This window comes from Betta splendens, chromosome 12 (genome assembly GCF_900634795.4).
Source record: "Betta splendens chromosome 12, fBetSpl5.4, whole genome shotgun sequence".
Classification (NCBI taxonomy): domain Eukaryota; kingdom Metazoa; phylum Chordata; class Actinopteri; order Anabantiformes; family Osphronemidae; genus Betta; species Betta splendens.
The window spans coordinates 88,099-106,196 of NC_040892.2; the positions used below are offsets into that span (position 1 = coordinate 88,099).

The 18,098-nt window shown below is 44.3% G+C and overlaps 1 protein-coding gene and 1 long non-coding RNA gene across 6 annotated transcripts; one reads left to right on the forward strand and one right to left on the reverse strand.

The window, feature by feature from the left end:
• The first annotated feature begins 3 nt into the window (after positions 1-3).
• Positions 4-3,375, forward strand: LOC121202623 (uncharacterized). 2 transcript variants are annotated; one of them, XR_005898390.2, is made up of 3 exons: positions 4-140; positions 2,747-2,858; positions 2,929-3,375. It is a non-coding gene; the product is annotated as an uncharacterized LOC121202623 (long non-coding RNA). The 2 variants fall into 2 exon arrangements; XR_008696355.1 differs by lacking the exon at positions 4-140 and adding an exon at positions 234-252.
• A 1,131-nt stretch (positions 3,376-4,506) lies between these two features.
• On the reverse strand, positions 4,507-12,976 carry ythdc1 (YTH N6-methyladenosine RNA binding protein C1). 4 transcript variants are annotated; one of them, XM_055513644.1, is made up of 16 exons: positions 12,770-12,969; positions 11,987-12,088; positions 11,292-11,578; positions 10,579-10,969; positions 10,252-10,314; positions 10,075-10,169; positions 9,835-9,943; positions 9,619-9,736; positions 8,547-8,631; positions 8,320-8,474; positions 6,286-6,365; positions 6,020-6,056; positions 5,783-5,822; positions 5,607-5,693; positions 5,334-5,525; positions 4,507-5,242 (listed from the first exon to the last, which is right to left on the reverse strand). In XM_055513644.1, the coding sequence occupies exons 1-16, from the start codon at positions 12,795-12,797 to the stop codon at positions 5,054-5,056; spliced, it is 2,058 nt and encodes a 685-aa protein (XP_055369619.1). In that variant the 5' UTR covers positions 12,798-12,969; the 3' UTR covers positions 4,507-5,053. The 4 variants fall into 4 exon arrangements, 2 of the variants coding, with proteins under 2 accessions (XP_055369619.1, XP_029025192.1); XM_029169359.3 differs by having other exon boundaries at positions 5,607-5,672; positions 12,770-12,966; XR_003787807.3 differs by lacking the exons at positions 4,507-5,242; positions 5,334-5,525; positions 5,607-5,693 and having other exon boundaries at positions 5,800-5,822; positions 7,115-8,474; positions 12,770-12,976.
• Positions 12,977-18,098: the final 5,122 nt, after the last annotated feature.

The window sequence follows — 18,098 nt, forward strand, 5'->3', positions numbered from 1 at the left end:
ATCTCTTCGTGTCGTCAACGGACAACGGAACACCGGAGGAAAACGATGAGTAAATAATGTACAGACACGCGTCGCCACATCCAGCTGCTGACCACACTAGGTTTCGAGCCACGGGGGCATCTAGGGGGCGCTGCAGACCGGTGAGTACATACCAACGGACCCAGAGCCTAGCTGAGCCATGCCAGCTCGTGATCTGACGTAAAGGGCACACCTGGGGTGTGTTCCAGAAAGCGGGTTATGTGACATACCCAGGTACGTTTGAGGGTAGGTTAGTGATTTACCTCAGATTTCGGTTCCAAAAACGGAGGTAACTTTCAGGGTATGTTTGTAACTATAGCAACTTACTCTCTGAACATAACCTGCTCCGGAGCAGGTAAGTTCGTTTCAGGGGTTACTGAGCAGGGCGTGCCCGTTTGATGACGAGCCCGTGGACGTGGAGGCGCAGCTTATTAAGAATAAGAATAAGAAAACCTTTAATAGTCCCGCAGTGGGGAAATTACCTCTCACAACAGCAGTACAGATGAGCAAGAATACAGGTACAGAACAGTTTGTGTTGGCACAGTACAAAGCAGTACAGTACAGTTAGAGTGAGTATGAGGTCATTGCAGGGTTATTGCACAGTAATGGGTATAAGATTTGTACCGGTAACAATATACATGATTGTTCACAGATTTACACAAATATTGTGCAGAGCAGGTTGCTATATAAACCACTGATGCAGTGGGTGAGTGACTGTGGTGGGATGTGGTCAACAGTTCTGATTGTACAGTCTGACAGCAGCAGGTAGGAAGGATCTACGATATCTCTCCTTCACACAGCGAGGGTGGATCAGTCTGCTACCGAAGCTGCTCTCCAGAGCAGACAGTGAGTCCTCCAGTGGGTGAGAGACCTGGTCCATGATGGATGTCAGTTTAGCCAGGACCCTTCTCTCACCCACCTCCTGCACCGTGTCCAGAGTGCAGCCCAGGACAGAGCTGGACTTCTTGATGATCCTGTCCAGTCTCTTCCTGTCCCTCACTGTGATGCTGCTACCCCAGCAGACCACACCGTACAGGATGGCTGATGCCACCACAGAGTCATAGAAGGTCTTCAGGAGCGGCCCCTCACTCCAAAAGACCACAGTCTCCTCAGCAGGTAGAGTCTGCTCTGACCCTTCCTGTACAGTGCATCCGTGTTATGAGTCCAGTCCAGTTTATTGTTCAGATGCACTCCCAGGTACTTGTAAGAGTCCACTCTCTCAATGTCCCTTCCCTGGATGTGCATCGGTGGGATGACAGCAGGCTGCTGTCTGCGGAAATCCACCACCATCTCCTTCGTTTTCCCTACATTGATCAGGAGGTGGTTCCGCTGGCACCAGTCCACAAAGTTCTGAGTGAGTCCTCTGTACTCTGCATCGTCATCATCGGTGATCAGTCCGACGATCGCAGAGTCATCAGAGAACTTCTGCAGAACACAGCTGTCCGTGTTGTGCCTGAAGTCTGACGTGTAGAGGGTGAAAAGGAAGGGGCCCAGTACAGTCCCCTGTGGGGCCCCCACACTGCAGGTCAGAGTGTCAGACACACAGTCCCTGGCTCTCACAAACTGAGGCCTGTTTGTGAGATAGTCCATAATCCACTCCGTCAGATGAAGGTCCACACCAGCCTCCTCCAGTTTGTGTTTCAGAAGCATCGGCTGGATGGTGTTGAAGGCAATGGAGAAGTCAAAGAACATGATCCTCACAGTGCTGCCGGGCTTCTCTAGGTGGGAAAGGGCTCGATGTAGGAGGAAGATGACAGCGTCGTCTACTCCTATGCCGTGTCGGTAGGCGAACTGCAGCGGGTCCAGAATTATTATATTATTTTTCCACCGCGAGAGGGTCATAAAGCCACGTATCGATGTTTTTTCATATGATTTTCACATGAGGATTATTTGAAGGAGGGAGCGTTATCGTTTTTTCTACAGAATCATCAATGTATTTAACGAACCATTTGAAACATTTCATCTCAAACTTAACAAACGAGGTTCTGCGCTTACCACAGAAAGCATTCTATGCGTAGCTCTTAGTTTTTTGCATCAGGACGTTTTTGAGTGGCAGGTTTGTCCTTTCTGTGATAATCTATGACACATATTTTAATACGTACACCTCGGACGTACTGCACACACACACACTTTCCATCCATCCATTTTCTTAACCGCTTACTCCCTAGTGCGGGGTCACGGGGGTGCTGGAGCCTATCCCAGCTGGCTACGGGCGAGAGGCAGGGTACACCCTGGACGGGTCGCCAGTCCATCGCAGGGCAACACATAGACAGACAACCATTCACTCACACACTCACACCTACGGGCAATGGAGAGAGGCCAATCAACCTAATGCACGTCTTTGGACTGTGGGAGGAAGCCGGAGAACCCGGAGAGAACCCACGCAAACACGGGGAGAACGTGCAAACTCCACACAGAAAGGCACGAGGTCCGCCTCCGGGACTCGAACCCAGAACCTTCTTGCTGTGAGGCGACAGTGCCACCCACCGCACCACCGTGCCGCCCGCACACTTTCCTTATTACTTTATTACTTTCCATTTCAGAGTTTCCAGACGTGATTGGGTGCATCAATGGCACCCACACTCCTATTAAGGTTCCTTCAATCAATGAGGGAAACTATGTTAATAGGAAGTAATTTTACAATGTTAATGTGCAGGTAACTATTATTTCCTGTTCAGAATCTTTTGGTTTAAAGACCATTAAACTCATTACTGTTTCCATTAACTAGGTAATATTTGATGCAACCCATCTCATCACTAATGTTGAAGCCAAATGATCAGGGTCAGTGCATGATTCCAGAATCTTCAGGGAATCATCACTGTGTCACATGTTTCAACAGGGTATGTAATTTACACAAGTTCATGTTTTTACTTCATCGTTTTATTGTTTTACATACTTCAATCGTTACAGGACACTACAATAGCTACTTGCTGGGGGACAGAGGCTCCCTGTTCTGCATTATTTAATGACACCCTATCCTGAACCTGAGCCTGGACCACAGACACAGTTCAACCGGGCCCACAGCAGAATACGGCCAAGGTGGAGATGACCACAGGCATCCTGAAGGCGAGGTTCCAGTGTCTACGTGGCCTCCGCGTCAGTCCAAAGAGGGCATGTGACAATAGTGGATTGTGTTGTCCTTCACAACATTGCCACAATACGAGAGCCACCCTTCTTGTCCTGCTGAAGATGACCAAGAGGATCCAGTAGTGAACCAAGTAGACCACAGAGATGGTAGACTCTTGAGACACATGACTTATCAGAATCACTTTTATTAAGGTTTCTGCACCAAAGCATTCATCATTTCTTCATGTCCTGAAAAATAAAATGGAATATTATTTACATTGCTTCACACAATGTCCCAGACTGTGTGCTTTTTGGAGGGTCCAATAATACAATCAGTCCATCAGTGACTGCAAGACAATGCAACACATAAGATCAAAGTGAAATAAAGTCGGAGTACTACAACATTGTAGCCTATGCAAGATATAGAACCTGTAATTGTGTAATCAAATCTTACCTTTTTGTAGGATTAGGTACAAAACGATGTGGAAGTTATGTTCAATTTTCCTTTACAATAGAGGAGGAGAGGGCAAATTTACGGTTATTAAATAAACTCAATTGACTTTATATTTCTTTTTTTTTCTTCGCCGATGCAGCTGTGTTTCTTTTTCTAATAATAATCGGCCTAAATTCTCCATTCTCTGCATTAAAATCTCCAACTCCGCTGTTGAAATACGCTGCCATTATAGTGTCGCTTCGGATTTCCATGGTGACTCGTGAATTCGGCGATCCATTGACAATGTCTTTCTATATACACGTCGTGCACGTGCGTTAACTCTGGATTACCGACAGGAGGTAGATTAACCTAACTCTTATCAGGTATTTTGGAACCGACATACTCAGGGTAAGCAGGTTCTGGGTTAATCAACCCGGAGTTCAGGGTTTAGCAGAAGACACCCCTGGGGTGTGTTCCAGAAAGCAGCCACCAAGATACTGTAGATTTGTAGATCTACGCACATTTCTACTTCACGTAGTTGTTGATACATCTGACCGTAGGCATACATTTGTGCTTACGCATGGACTTTGTGCATAAGTACACTTCGTACATGAGGCCCCTGGTGAATACGGCCACTGGCTAAACATGACAAGAACCATAGAGGAGCAAATGACAGCCGCCCCACAGACGTCTGCTCCCGACCACCTAAAATAAGGAGTGATTATAGTAATGCAACCTAAATAAAGACGATTCTTAATTTTTCTTGAATGGGCAAGAAGTCTCAGCAGGAGTTCTGGGACCTGGAGACACTGGACAATTCCCTTCAAATTCCAGAAAGTTTTATTCAGTTATATAGCGTGGATATTCACGTGGAGACACTGAAGCAAAGTTAATTTAAAGTTCATATTATGACATTAAAGAGGTATTTGTTGGGTTAACTTTACCTTAGCAGGATTCAGAATAATGAGCCTGAATGTGTACAAAGACAATTCATTTAAATTTCAGATTTTATTTGTATAAACAGACCGGTTCCTCACGTTGTTTCCCAAAGTTGAAATGAATTAGGTTTTCCAATGTTGTTAACACTCAACGCAGATTAGTGGTTTATTTACCACAATTAGATTAAAAAATGTGTCAAAAAAATTAATAAAACACGTTCTGCAGATGTTTTGGAAACATAGTCTGAAATCCCGAAAACACGAATGATGAACTAAAGTAAGGAAATATAAAAACTAAAACAACAAAAACTGCTCTTAACTGGTTTTGAGTTATATATCTTTTCTAAACATATAAAAACAACAACAGTAATTTCTAGCAGAGTCTGAATACACAAACACATGACATAGCTGTGTTAATGTTTAATGGAAAAAAAAAAGATTACGGAAAAGCAGATATTTTGTTTTTAAATGATACTTACATAAGAAACAAATTACGTCATTATTTTGCATCTATAGCTTCCAACTTAACAGGAAGCCACAGTCAAATCATTTCTGACAAAATAAAAGCCTTTGGGGAACCGTCAGGAGCGACGTTGGATCATCTGCGGTATCGTCCTCTTTCCTTGTCCCTTTCTCTCTCTCTGTCTCTTTCTCTCACTCGCTCGCGCTCTCTCTCGCGGCGTGGTGCGCCACGCTCGCGGTCCCGCTGCCGCTCACGTTCACGTCGGCTGCTCACCACCGCCTGCGTTCTACGTAAGAAATCGTCCACACGCATGTCGTAGTCGTGCTAAATCGTAGGAAAAAACATGTCACACAAACATATAAGTTATCTATACGAAATTAAGTCTAAAACATAAGTAAGCCACAACACAACTAACTGGACTAGAGGTGAAGGCGCGGTGCTGCGGCGCTCTCTGCTTCTCCCGGAACCTGGGGGGCGGGGCCTCGTGGGGGGGCATTTGGGGGTGGCCGTGGTGATGGTAGGGCTGGTGAGGTGGAGGCGGAGGGTGGCCGTGGTGGTAGTATGGGGGGTGGTGGGGCTGTGGCTGCTCCACCCCAGGATAAGTGGCCTGATGAGACAAACATCACTTTAAACCAGGTCGTCGTTATTAAACTGAGCGATGGAGGAAACGAATGAATAGCGGTCGTACCAGAGTCTGCCAGGGGGCGGGGGGGCCGACGGTGTGGTGGTAGTCCCGCATGTAGTCGTTGTAGGACTGAGACAGGTAAAGACATGACTACAACCCAAGCTAACGGCTTTTGTGAGAAGCATGAGGCTGCGCTAACATGTTAGCGCACATGAAGCTAACTCTGGTTGCATGCTCACCCCATTGAGGAAAACATCTCGTCTGACACTGGAGAACCGTCTGAAAACGTAAAAATCATCTAAATTAGTTATTAAGCATATTGCTTTTAAGACACTAATCAAACAATTTTATAAAAGTTAGAAAACTCCATCTAAGTTAAGCAAAGGTTTGTCAGCTTGGTTTGGATGTTTTTTTCTTCAAATATTTAAAAATAATGGAACCAACTGAAGTTGAACGGTAACGTTTTCGGGTCTCACCTGTCGACTGGCTGGTTACGTAGGTCCTGGATAAATCCTAAAAATAAAAGCAACGTTAGGTTGCCTTTGTCATCTCAGCAGCAGACGATTAGTCAAACCCAAGGTTTACACAGAAAATATAAAACAATTACACATTAAGACATTGAAAGATCACTTAAAATGTAAGGAAATCGCTGTGCTGTTTAACAACTTTGAATAAACTGACGAAAAAACAATTGTCAGACAAAAAGCAAAGAAAATGGAGGCTGAGTTTTCAGATTAACAACCTGCTCGTTGGTTGAAGTCAGGTGGACCGTCAGCACGCGGCCGCTTTCTGCCATGGAGGTCGTATTCTTCAGGTCGACGCCTACGTGAACAAGTGCACAGGTAAGAGACGACATACATACAGACACACACACACCAGCTTCTTTGTTAAATTTGATCCTAGACAGATTTACTAATTAAGAACAGAATCACCAATTATTTGATTTTATCATGTTAAGATGTATCTAACACTGGGACAAATATCATTTTTATAATATTGTCACCAACTATAACTACTGTTGATTTGGCAGCTACCAACAGGCCTGAGCCCCTTTCAGACATGAAAGCTGCACATGAATGGGTGAGCTGCACCCACAGACTTTCTCCAGTCTGCAATGTACTTGTCAGTTTGTGTGTGGATCTTACCTTGGGCATTTCGCCACAAGTGAGTGTATGTTGATGACGTTCATCACATCAAGCCACAGGGGCTTGGAGGAAAACCAACACCAGTTGCTACTTCTGATAATGCATTGAAGTCAAGTTGAATGTGATCAGCTGGTTCAGCAACCTGGTGCAAAGCTGTATGTGTGAAAGAGGCTCTGCTGTGGATTGGTCCATATCTAGGTACCAACAGTCCTGCCATTTAATGAATGTACTGGTTGGCATCTGTAGTCCTGCTTCGGGATCTATACCTGAACTAAGGCTCAAAGATAAATCGTGGCTTTAGTTACTGTGTCTTGTTGTGCAAAAGTACTCACTGTTTTACCAGTTGTGGCTTAAAAACAGAATTTCACAAGTTTTGCTTCACATGCACAAAATAAAAAAACAAAAAGCCTGTGAAAGGGAACATACCGCTTCTGTAGTATGTGTGAGGGAGCTGTTTGTGTCAACAACACTATTAATAATTCAGTTTCTTCATCAGTCCATGTTTAAAGCTTTTTTAAACAAACCCTCTTATTTTGAAAGGGTAGGGGGGTGAAGATGATGATGGTGATGATGGTGCAGTCCTGTCAATCGATACATAAAGCCCAACCCTCTGATCTCTGCCCCACCCACTTGAGACCAGCAACAGTCCTGAAACAACCCAACTTTGTGGTCTGTGGCTCCGTCGTTTCTGGATCTGATTTTTTGTTTCCTCCTCCTCAACTCCTCCATTCACAAACTTTGAAACTCAGTCTTCAGAGACACACCAACAAATCAAGTCCTGATTCAGTGTGTTCACTGGGGGAGAAGGGGGTTAAAGCTGTCCTTTAATGGGGGTAGGAGGCCTCACTTTTTCAGTCCAAGGGTGTTTTAAAATAGTCCATCTTTTCCTTTTCATGAAATTTACCTTTTCTGAACCAGCAAGGAAGCCACAGCCCCTTATGGCATCACACTCCCTCATTGGGTATAGTCCAGAGGTCCCAGCACCTGCCCAACCAACCTGTACCACCTTCCCAGACAAGAAACAGTCCACTGGACAGTCCCCCTGTTCTGTTAGAGTTCTACCTCACTCGCACCCCTCACCCACCCCCTGCTCCGTCAGTCCAGCCAGTGACGCTCGTCCTTCATGCTTTTATTACCAAAGGCTCGGCCACAGTCCAGCTAAAAGCCAACATTCAGATTTTTAACTTCCGAAGTATGAAACTCCTGCAAAGGAAAAGAGCTTCAAAGAAGAAATTTAGAAACAACATAATTGGTAAAATTCAGTCTTTTAGCTACAAGATCAGCAAAAACTAAATCAACCAAAACTTGAAATAATATATATTCTAAAGGGCACCTTGATGCTTAAAAAAGGATAAAATAACAACTTAAAATTAAATAAATACGTGAACCCCCTCAACCATTGACTCTTGAGGACTTGAATTTCCTGCCTGACTACAAATGCAGAGTGAGGCATTACTCCAGGAGAAAACCCACAACAACCACCAAAGAACCAGCAATGCCAGCTCGGGGGCAGCTTGCCGCTGGCCAAAAGCAGTGGCCATCTCTGTTGTCCGGCAGCAGGTGTTGCGGTGGTCTCAGCAGGAGAAGAAGAAGAACAGGAAGCAGGAGGAGGAGCTTGGTGATTGGCTAACCTTCCCGGCTCGCGCAGCGGAGGTCGGCCTCGGGGCCGTGGTTCAGACGGCGTCCGACGTTTGTGACGAACTCGACGAACCACCAGGTGGACGTCCACGTTCTCATCCAGTGGGAACAGGGCACAGAGCTGAGCACCGACATCTGGCTGGATCTCCTGAAAGAGATTTGAAAAAGTTCAACCGAAGTTTCTGAAACCTTTTTCATTTCAAAGCAAGAGATAACTGACCTGGCCATCACGTCCAATTTTGACAGGTTTATGTTCATTCCAGGGGTTAGACAAGTGAGCTGTCTTCGTGAAGGGCAGGTCCCTCCTGGAGAAACAAACCAACATAAGAACTTTGTCAGTTGTCTAAAATGTCTTCCTTCAAACACAAAACATGTTATGTAACAGAACAAAACTATGTAAAATTAGAGTTAGAGCAGGCACCAATAGACTACAGAAACAGGGCGGGAAAATAAATACTTAGGAACAAAAAGTAATTGAAGCCATGAGCTGCAAAAATAAATCAATCAAACTTGTCTCAGAGTTGTCAAGTGTTGCCGAACAGAACAATGTCATATGAATAAAAGCCCCTGGACCACGGCCACAATCTCTGGACCGGCCCAAACACCTGTAAACTCATATCTATACTGCTGGTACAGGGTTGAAGACTGAGACATTTCCTGCTGAAAAGACAAAACTGATCCTGGAGCTTGTTTCACTACTACCACCCTAGTGGAAGACAAAGTGGCCCAGTTCACTAGTATGAAATCAGGCCTTTTTCAAAATCTAAGGTGAGCACAAATTTGTTCCCAGAGAGTATTTTGTGTGTTTAAGAAGCAGAAATGCACACAGCTGAATAGTCATTGTGGGCATAACATTGAAGACTGGTTTACTAGGGGGCCTTGCTGCCTGAGGTATTCACCAAGCATGTCATCTGTTGGGGCCATTTTTCTGATGTATTCATGAAGCTTAGTTATTTCATCCTGGATAGTGGCTTTGACGCTCAGTAATCCTCGGCCTCCTTCCTTTTGCTGGAGTTAGGGTGAAACCCTCCATTCATTGTAAGGATCTTCCTTCTCTCGATGTCGGTGGCTACATATACACACACACACACGTGTGGCCTGCCTCATGAAGTGGCCAGGGAGCTAGTATGAAGTGTCTTGCTCAAGGGCATATCTGGTGCCAAAGGCGGGGATCGTACTGACTGGGCCACTTAAACGTTCTTAAATAAAAAAAAACATCCCCATGAAGTGAGCCAGATGCTACATGGTCTATACTGCACGTCAGAGCCGAGCTTGACTTTGGTGGCATTTACCTGCAGAGCCAGTCAATTTTAAAGACACCACCCAGCATCTTTGCGTTCATGCCAGCAGGAAGAACCCAATGGATAGGAGATCCACCGTGATGAGACTCTGACGCCAAACGGGCAAAACCTGAGAAGGAAACGGCAAACAGAAGAAAAGTTCAATGACCTGCAGAGAAATATAGAAATATCTGCATATCAAAGTTAGGACAAGCAAAGGACTTGTACCCTGAAATTTGCCACTCTCCCTGACGGAGAAGACGAGCATGACGCTCCGTGCTGAGCGGAAAGCAGCGTTTAGCTTCTTCTCATTGACCGGCAGTGTTGACCACACACCCTGAATGTGACACAAGTGGTTAAAATGGAACCTGGTGTAAATCATTTTTACATGAAATAGTTTTATGATTGGGGCAGCAGCTGACACTTCACATACATGAAGAAAAGGTGGAGGTTGGAATATGAACATACCTTAGCTTTAGCCAGGGACACATTCTCATGGTTGTTGCTCTTGATGAGGAAAAACCGAGCATCTCGTAGGATGTAACGCAGCTTACTGGTGGGATCTGGTGATAGGAACGGCATCACAGATCAGAGGAGAGTGATGGGATGTCTGGGTTTGAGAGGCATTTAAAGCACGATTCTTACTGTCAGTTCCTTTACGAACGGCCCGAACAGATGATGACAACTTCTCCCGTTTCTTCTCTGAATCTTCAAAAAAAAAAAAAAACCCACAAGAAGAAGACCTTATTTTATGCGTCAAAGTAGTTTATCACAATCTGAATAGACACAGAAGTATTTAATCACAGATGAGCTGAAGCCCAAATAAATGTCTTCAAACTAAACCAACATACCATAATAAGCTAAAAACATGTATTAATGTAAGGGATTATTAATTTTAATTATTATTTTGTTAGTATCGATGACTGTGTAAAATGTTTCCTTTACTTTAAACTTAAATCTTGCTGTGGTTACCTGAGGCATCAGAGCCGGATCCCGAATGCACAGACTCAACGTCAGAGAAACTGATGGAGGCGGAGGACCGAGAATCGCCGGCCTCACTGCGAGTGTCGTATTCATTCCCCTCACCAACTCCACGGCGCTCATAATCTACCTCTTCCTCATCATCCTCATCATCTTCCTTCTCTCCTTCCTCCTCCTCCTCCTCCTCTTCTTCCTCCATACCCTCCTCTTCCTCTTCCTCCTGGTCCTCCTCATCATCATCCTCTACATGGGAGGCAGCAGGGGATGAGCTCCCCGAACCTCTCTCTGAGCCGTACTCCACCACCTCCTCTTCCTCCTCTTCGGATGGGTTGTCTTCCTCGTGGGGGGAAGGGCTTGTCCGTCGCTCATCACGACGCAGCTTCTGAACACAAAACAAACTTTAATGTGATTGGATGACAGGCCGATCGCTTCTTTGTCCTGACTGCCTTCACCTGCTCTACGGTGATCCTGTTACTGATCTGCTAAATGTCAACATGGATTTACAGGAATCAGATAATACTTTCACACAATTTTTGGTGACTTAGCAATATCGACAAAAAACAACAACAAACAACCAAATAGTCGAAGAAGGTGGTGGTGTGCTGGTCAGATTCTGGTTCTATGAAACATGTAATAATGGGAATAGCATCATGCTGCCTTTTTAGACCATCATGTCCTGAACAGATCACATCTGATACCAGTACCTGAGTCAGTCCCTCTAGGCCCCTGTGGGAGTCTCTACGTCTTGCATCATCTGCCCCACGGCTTCTCGTCACCTCTCGGGCTCCTCGGCGTACCTTTCGCTCCTCATAGTATTCATGTCGGTAGCTGAGGGCATGTCGGCCGCGTGGACTGGACCCCCCCTTCTTGGAGGAAGTAGGTAGGGGGCCTGAAGCTCTTTTACTTGTGGACCTTGAGGAGGCATGACCTGAACTGGGACGCAGCCTTTTCAGGTCCTGACTGTCACATCGTTCACTTTTCCTCTTTGTACCTGACAAATACATATCAGAAAGTAAATAGATATATCCACAGCCACAGTGGCCTTGTCACCATGACGTAGCAGTGCATTTACTTCCAAATATTAAAGTGATGTCCAATTTCTGTGGGGATTCAAAAAATTTGGATTCCAGTTAATCACCTTTGATGGTTTAGAAAATGCCACCTTGGTTTACTTTTTAGTTTACTGTTCTAGTCCAGCGTAAGACGATTCTGGTACCAGGAAGTGTTGAGCTGTATGTATTTTTAACCAAAGCGTCCATTAACAGAATGTGTCATCGAGCAGAGAATGATTTTTACAATTAAACAAGTTAGCAACAAAAAAGAACTATCCTTCCAACCAACAAACCTGCAAACAGCAGAGCTCCGACAACGTTTAGTGGCATTCTCATTATTTGTGTACCTTTCTTGTCACTGATGTCTCTCTCTGTCTCAGGGTTGTACAGTTCATCGTCCTGATCCGGGGCCTCAGTCAGAAGATCCTCTAAAACGTTCAGTTCTCCATCTGAAACATGTTTTCTATGTTTAACCAATAAAATCTTAAAGCAAATATCATCAGAACTTTAGAAGAGAGTCTTTTGAAACAAGTGCGTCCACTGGGTCCAGCTCCCTCTGTAGCTCAGGCAGGAACCACTCTGAGGTATTCAGTTTAATTTTATATACATCAAGGCATCTCAAGGGTTTGACACCTTAGGCCTAACAAATCACAAACTATAGCATCTACATTGTGGTAAAGGCTTAGTGATCATCAGTCTGGTTCCATTCACCTAGAAGCCAAATTATGTTTTTAACTAATAATAAGCGTTTTCACTCAAACATAAATAACTAATTAATTAGTCTGTTTTAATTTCTTACTGATCGCTGAGCATGGACCATGAAGGCCAAGTCAACACATCACACTAACACTGATCTAAATCTGCTTCTATCATGAACATCGCTGTGCGGTTTTACTGGTTGTGTCTGTGAACGGTTCGGTTCTGGGTGAATCTGTCAATCTAAACCTGGTGTTAGCTGCAGTAGGCATAAAAGCGAGTCACGTTCAAGATGATGGTCAAACTGACACGTTGACTAACGAATGATAGTGTAAACACTGATCTATTTAGTGCAGACTGACGATCCCACCGAGATTCACAAACAAAGGTAGCGCACATGCTAATGCTAAGCGCTAAGTGCTGCTTTCGCTCACCTTTGTCCTCGCGCCGGTCTGTCGCCATCCCGCCGCTATGACGTGCTCCTGCCTCACGCTCGGGTAACGCTCCAGGTAAACGGCGGGTACCTGTGGTAGAGATATTAAAACTCAGACCGAGAGCTGTTGCAAATGGCGGAGACCGTCTGTGGCTGCGGGAACTGGTTTCTTCTTTTTCTGATGACGCTGAGGAATCAGGCCACTACTGCCACCTGCCGACGCGGTGTTCAGAACGTAACCCCCGCGACTGCCCCCCCACATATACCAGACAGGTACCGCTTTCACGGTGTGTGAACAGTTGTTGGACAATAATGTCAATGTTTTGAACAAGTTGGACTCTATTGTAAGAACTGGACATAAATGCGGTCGGGAAGACGGGGCACGAGGTTGAGGACGGAGCTACGACCCCTGGCAGTATGGGGTGCCGAATGTAAAAGGAGCACCTATAACTAGTTTTCTCACATTTAACTAAATGACACAAGTAGTGGGACACTCAACACCTGGGGCACGTTTCAAGAAGGAGGTTTAACAAACTCTGAGTTTAAACTAAACTCTGAGTTGATTTACTCTGAGTTTGCAAACCTGGAGTTTTCGGTTTCAGAGCTGCTGAGAAGAGTTAGTTTAAGCAACTCCGAGTTGATTGACTCAGAGTTAAGCGCGTGCACCACGACGATACAAAGCCCCGATCAATGGCGTGAAGATATTAAGAGTCACCATGGCAACAGGACAACAAAATACGTCCGGTGTCGTGCCAAAAAGTGACTGTCTGCCAGGAACTGATTTCCGCACGCGGGAGCGCGCACCGCCTCGTTAATGCGTTTAGCTTGGTTTGTGTAGGACTACAGCTGCTTATTTCGGTTTCAAACGACCATAACTTGTAAATATTATCCGCTACACGTTTTCTAGTGGACGTAGTGACGCCACGTCTTTTAAATTTTGTGTAAACGACCGTGATCGTGAATGTTTAACTCTATGACATGACGCTAGGACTCAGATCTACGACCCAATATTGCTGCAACATGTTTGTTCTTCACATTTTGTGTCTGATTAAAACTGCACGAGTGACCACCGAGTTGTTTCACCGCTTTTAACTTCCTGTATCGGACCAGGGGCCCGTTTCAAGAAGGTGGTTTTGTGGAAACTCTGAGTTTGTTAACCCGAAATGAGGAAAACTCAAAGTTTTCGGTTTCAGAAAGCGGGGTTACTTAAACCCGTAAAGCGGGGTAAGTTTAAGCCCGTTTCAAGAAGCGAGGTAATCGAAACTCAGTCAGTTACTATGGCAACTTACTCTGTGAACCAAACCTGGTCGCGAGCAGGTTTTATTCGGGAAACCCAGAGTTTCCTTCGATCTCCTCCCCTTTTTAAAGTGAACACTGTTTAAATACCTCGTTTAATCTTTCAGTGCATTCATAGATTTCACCTGTTTCCTTCGCGCAGAGACCAAAATGTCCGTTTCTAGAGGATCCTGTAGATGAGGACGCTGTGTTAATTCACACGGCATTGAATTTACGCCGCGAGAGGATTTTGACGCCACGAGTTAATTTTCTGTCATATCGCCGTGCATATTTATTTGAGCGGTACCGTTTTTCTCGAGACTCCATACATATATTAAGAATCTTATCCACCCCATTCATCAGACACGTCACCCATCGTGGCCGCGCTTTTACATCCGAACAGATTCTTTGTGTTGCGTTACGTTTTATTGCAAACGGTAGTTTTCTTTATAACATTGGAGATGCTGAGCACATTAGTGAAGCCACTGTATGTAGAAAAGTTCGACCTCAAGCGCTCTCCTTGACACAAACTCCTTAAAGCCATTAAAGAGGAGTTTCACAGGATTGCAGGTATGTGGTAATCAATTTGTTTCATTGAGGCTAATCTGAAAAATGATGATCAGTTAATAATATCTTGCTGTGATCTGAAATAAACTGATAAATGTGCAGGTACACTGACTACTGTTTCTAATGGTCACTGTAACTGATGTATCATTGTTTACATCACCAAGATCATATGTGAGGCTGCAGCATTGCTCGCGTGTACAGGTGTGTTCATTGTAAAGTCTGACAGCAGCATGGATCAGTGTGTCACTGAATCTTCTCCCTGGAGAAGACAGTGTGTCCTGCAGTGACTGAAACTCATGGTCTAGCATTGATTTATGTTTTGCCAGAACCCTTGTATCTCCCACCTCCCTCACTGAGCACAGCCCTTCATGCTTTTTCTCCCTCTCTGTGATGCTTTTGTTCCAGCAGACCACACCATACAGGGTAGCTGATGACACAGAGTCATAGAAAGTCTTCAGGAATGACCCCTTCACTGCAAACAGCCTCCTTTGGAGATATATAGAAATGCAGATTTAGGTTGTGGTCCCGCTGTCTATTGGAGTGTGAGGTTCTTTGAAGCTGAAATGGTCTTTAGGCTTCGCACACCCCACTGATGTTCTGCTGTTGCAGCTGCTCCTCCATCTTTCTCCTGTAGCTGGCTTTCCCCTCTCTGGTCTACCTCCTCAGCTCCTTCTGTACAGTGCTCAGCTCCTCCTTGTTCCCTGATCTGAAGGGCAGAGGAAGTGGTGACAACACCTGCAAGGTTCGGGAGCTGAGAAACAGAAAGTGCTTGTACACAATCCCTGCCCACCAGAACGTGGTGTCTGCTGTGCGCTTCCAACGTAAAATAAGTACATTGTTAAATGTAAAGTAGGCAGAGTCTAAATATCAGGGGTAGCTTGTTGTTGGGAAAGGGGCTGCAACTAACGATTATTTTGATAATCGATTAATCTGTTCATTAATTTTTCGATTAATCAGATAAAACATTTTTGAATGTGTTTGAATGTGAATGTGTTGTTTATTATTGTTTTAATGGAAAAGAGTCAAGGAGCATGCATCGAAAGCCATCCGCTGAACTCAATCTGATCATTAGAAGCCCAATTTGGTGCGCCACCCAACGATTTTCTCTGCCCACCTTCTCGCCATCCAATTGAAATTTTTCTGGGGGCACCACTGTCACTATGTAACGAACGAGACGATTGTAACTTTTAACACAGCTGCACCTAATGAAGAGTCTTCACGTGTATGGGGTGCCAAATGTAAAAGTAGCACCTATAACTAGTTTTCTCACATTTAACTAAATGACACAACATGTTTTCTCACATTTAGTTAAATGTGCAAAAGTCTAAATGTAAATGTTAAATATAAATGTAAATGTTAAATATAAATGTAAATGTTAAATGTTAAATCTAAATGTTAAATGTTAAATGTTAAATCTAAATGTAAATGTAAATGTTAAATGTTAAATGTAAATGTTAAATGTTGGCCGAGTGTAAAACTGAATATTCATGAATGGGCAAGTAGACTCCATCCCTACCCTCAAACAGCGCTGGTCTCAGATCAGAGACCGAACTCAAACACGTCAAACAGTACGCATAGCTCCGCCCACATCTGACTCTGGATCGGTGCACGAAAATACTGGAGAGAAGCCTGAAGTCGAAGCCATCATGGCCGCCAGCTCCGACTCCCTCTTGTTGGGGGAGATTGAACGGGCTGTAACGGCAGGTGTGCGGGCTGAGGCTCCGCTTAAAACTGCCGTTCTGTCGTAAACACCATTAATGAGGAGTCAAGTAGGTTTAAAAAGAATATTTCTGTGGCGCCGGTGGAGATTTAGTTGGCTAACTATACTAGCTAGCCGAAGTTACGTCCAGGCTAAAAACAAAAGTTTCCAGATCAGATGTGGGCGGGGTTTGCGCGCACTGTTTGAGGTGATTGAGTTCGCGTCTCTGATCTGAGACCAGCGCTGTTTGAGGGTAGGGATGGAGTCTACTTGCCCATTCATGAATATTCAGTTTTACACTCGGCCAACATTTAACATTTACATTTAACATTTACATTTAACATTTAACATTTAACATTTAACATTTACATTTAACATTTACATTTACATTTACATTTACATTTAACATTTAACATTTAGATTTAACATTTAACATTTACATTTAACATTTAACATTTACATTTAGACTTTTGCACATTTAACATTTAACATTTAGCATTTAACATTTACATTTACATTTAACATTTACATTTAACATTTAGACTTTTGCACATTTAACTAAATGTGAGAAAACATGTTGTGTCATTTAGTTAAATGTGAGAAAACTAGTTATAGGTGCTCCTTTTACATTTGGCACCCCATACACGTGATGGATAAACAGCGTTTGTTACTGCTGCCACATCCGGGACACCAGTGTTTTATTCTTACGTTCTCTTGTGTTGCTGTAGTATTTACGAAACACAAGCTGAACTTTGTATGACTTGCAGGTTAACGTTGTCTTTGTTTAATATTTAATGCTCATATGAAGAAATTAGGGCGTAGCTTTTCTCTTGCTGCCGCCTGGTTTGTTTCTCCGGCATTTCGCCAGCGGCTGCATTATACCAGCCCGACTAATCGATAATGGCAAATCATTATTGATCATTTTCTGTCATGGATTATTATCGATTCGTTGTTGCAGCCCTACACTGCACCTTCCGGGATAGTATGGTGTTTTTAAAAACCGACATCACTCCTGAAGACCTTCTATGACTCTGGTGGCATCAGCCATCCTTTACAGTGTGGTCTGATGGAGCAGCAGCATCACAGTGAGGGACAGGAAGAGACTGGACAGGATCATTCACAAGTCCAGCTCCGTCCTGGGCTGCACTCTGGACACGGTGCAGGAGGTGAGTGAGAGAAGGGTCCTGGCTAAACTGACATCCATTCTGGACCAGGACTCTGGCCCACTCACTGTCTGCTCTGGAGCAGCTTCAGTAGCAGACTGACCCACCCTCGCTGTGTGAAGGAGAGATATCGTAGATCCTTCCTACCTGCTGCGATCAAACTGTACAATCAACAGTGTTAACAATGTTAACTACCTTACACACCAAAACTGACAAACCACCCACTGCATCAGCGCTAATACACTCTGATCACTGATTAGTGTTATACTGTGCCAACTAAACCCAGTCTCACTGATCTGTATTTTTACTTACTGCCGTATTTTTTCCTTCTTCTGTATCATACTGTGCTGTTGTGAGACGAAATTTCACCATTGTGAGACTATTAAAGGTTTTCTTACCTTATTCTTGTTAATATAGTCCATGATGCAGTCCGCAATTGCAATTATAGGATTGATTGTAGAGCTCAATTCACACAGTGGTGTTGAACTTGAAGCAGTCTTTCAGTGCAGACTCAAACTCAAGAAACCCCCCTCTTCACAACCCGTGGCACCACAGGCTTCCTATGTACAACAGGTTTATACACAGGCTTCAGGTGAATAATGATGTGGTCAGCTTTCCTCAGGAGG

Coding starts and splice junctions, on each gene's coding strand:
- ythdc1 (XM_055513644.1), bottom strand. CDS start 12,797: ATGGCGACAGACCGGCGCGAGGACAAAG. Junction 10,970..11,291: donor GCCTAGAGGGACTGACTCAG/GTACTGGTATCA, acceptor TTTTGTGTTCAG/AAGCTGCGTCGTGATGAGCG. Junction 6,057..6,285: donor TGACTTCAACCAACGAGCAG/GTTGTTAATCTG, acceptor TTTTATTTTTAG/GATTTATCCAGGACCTACGT.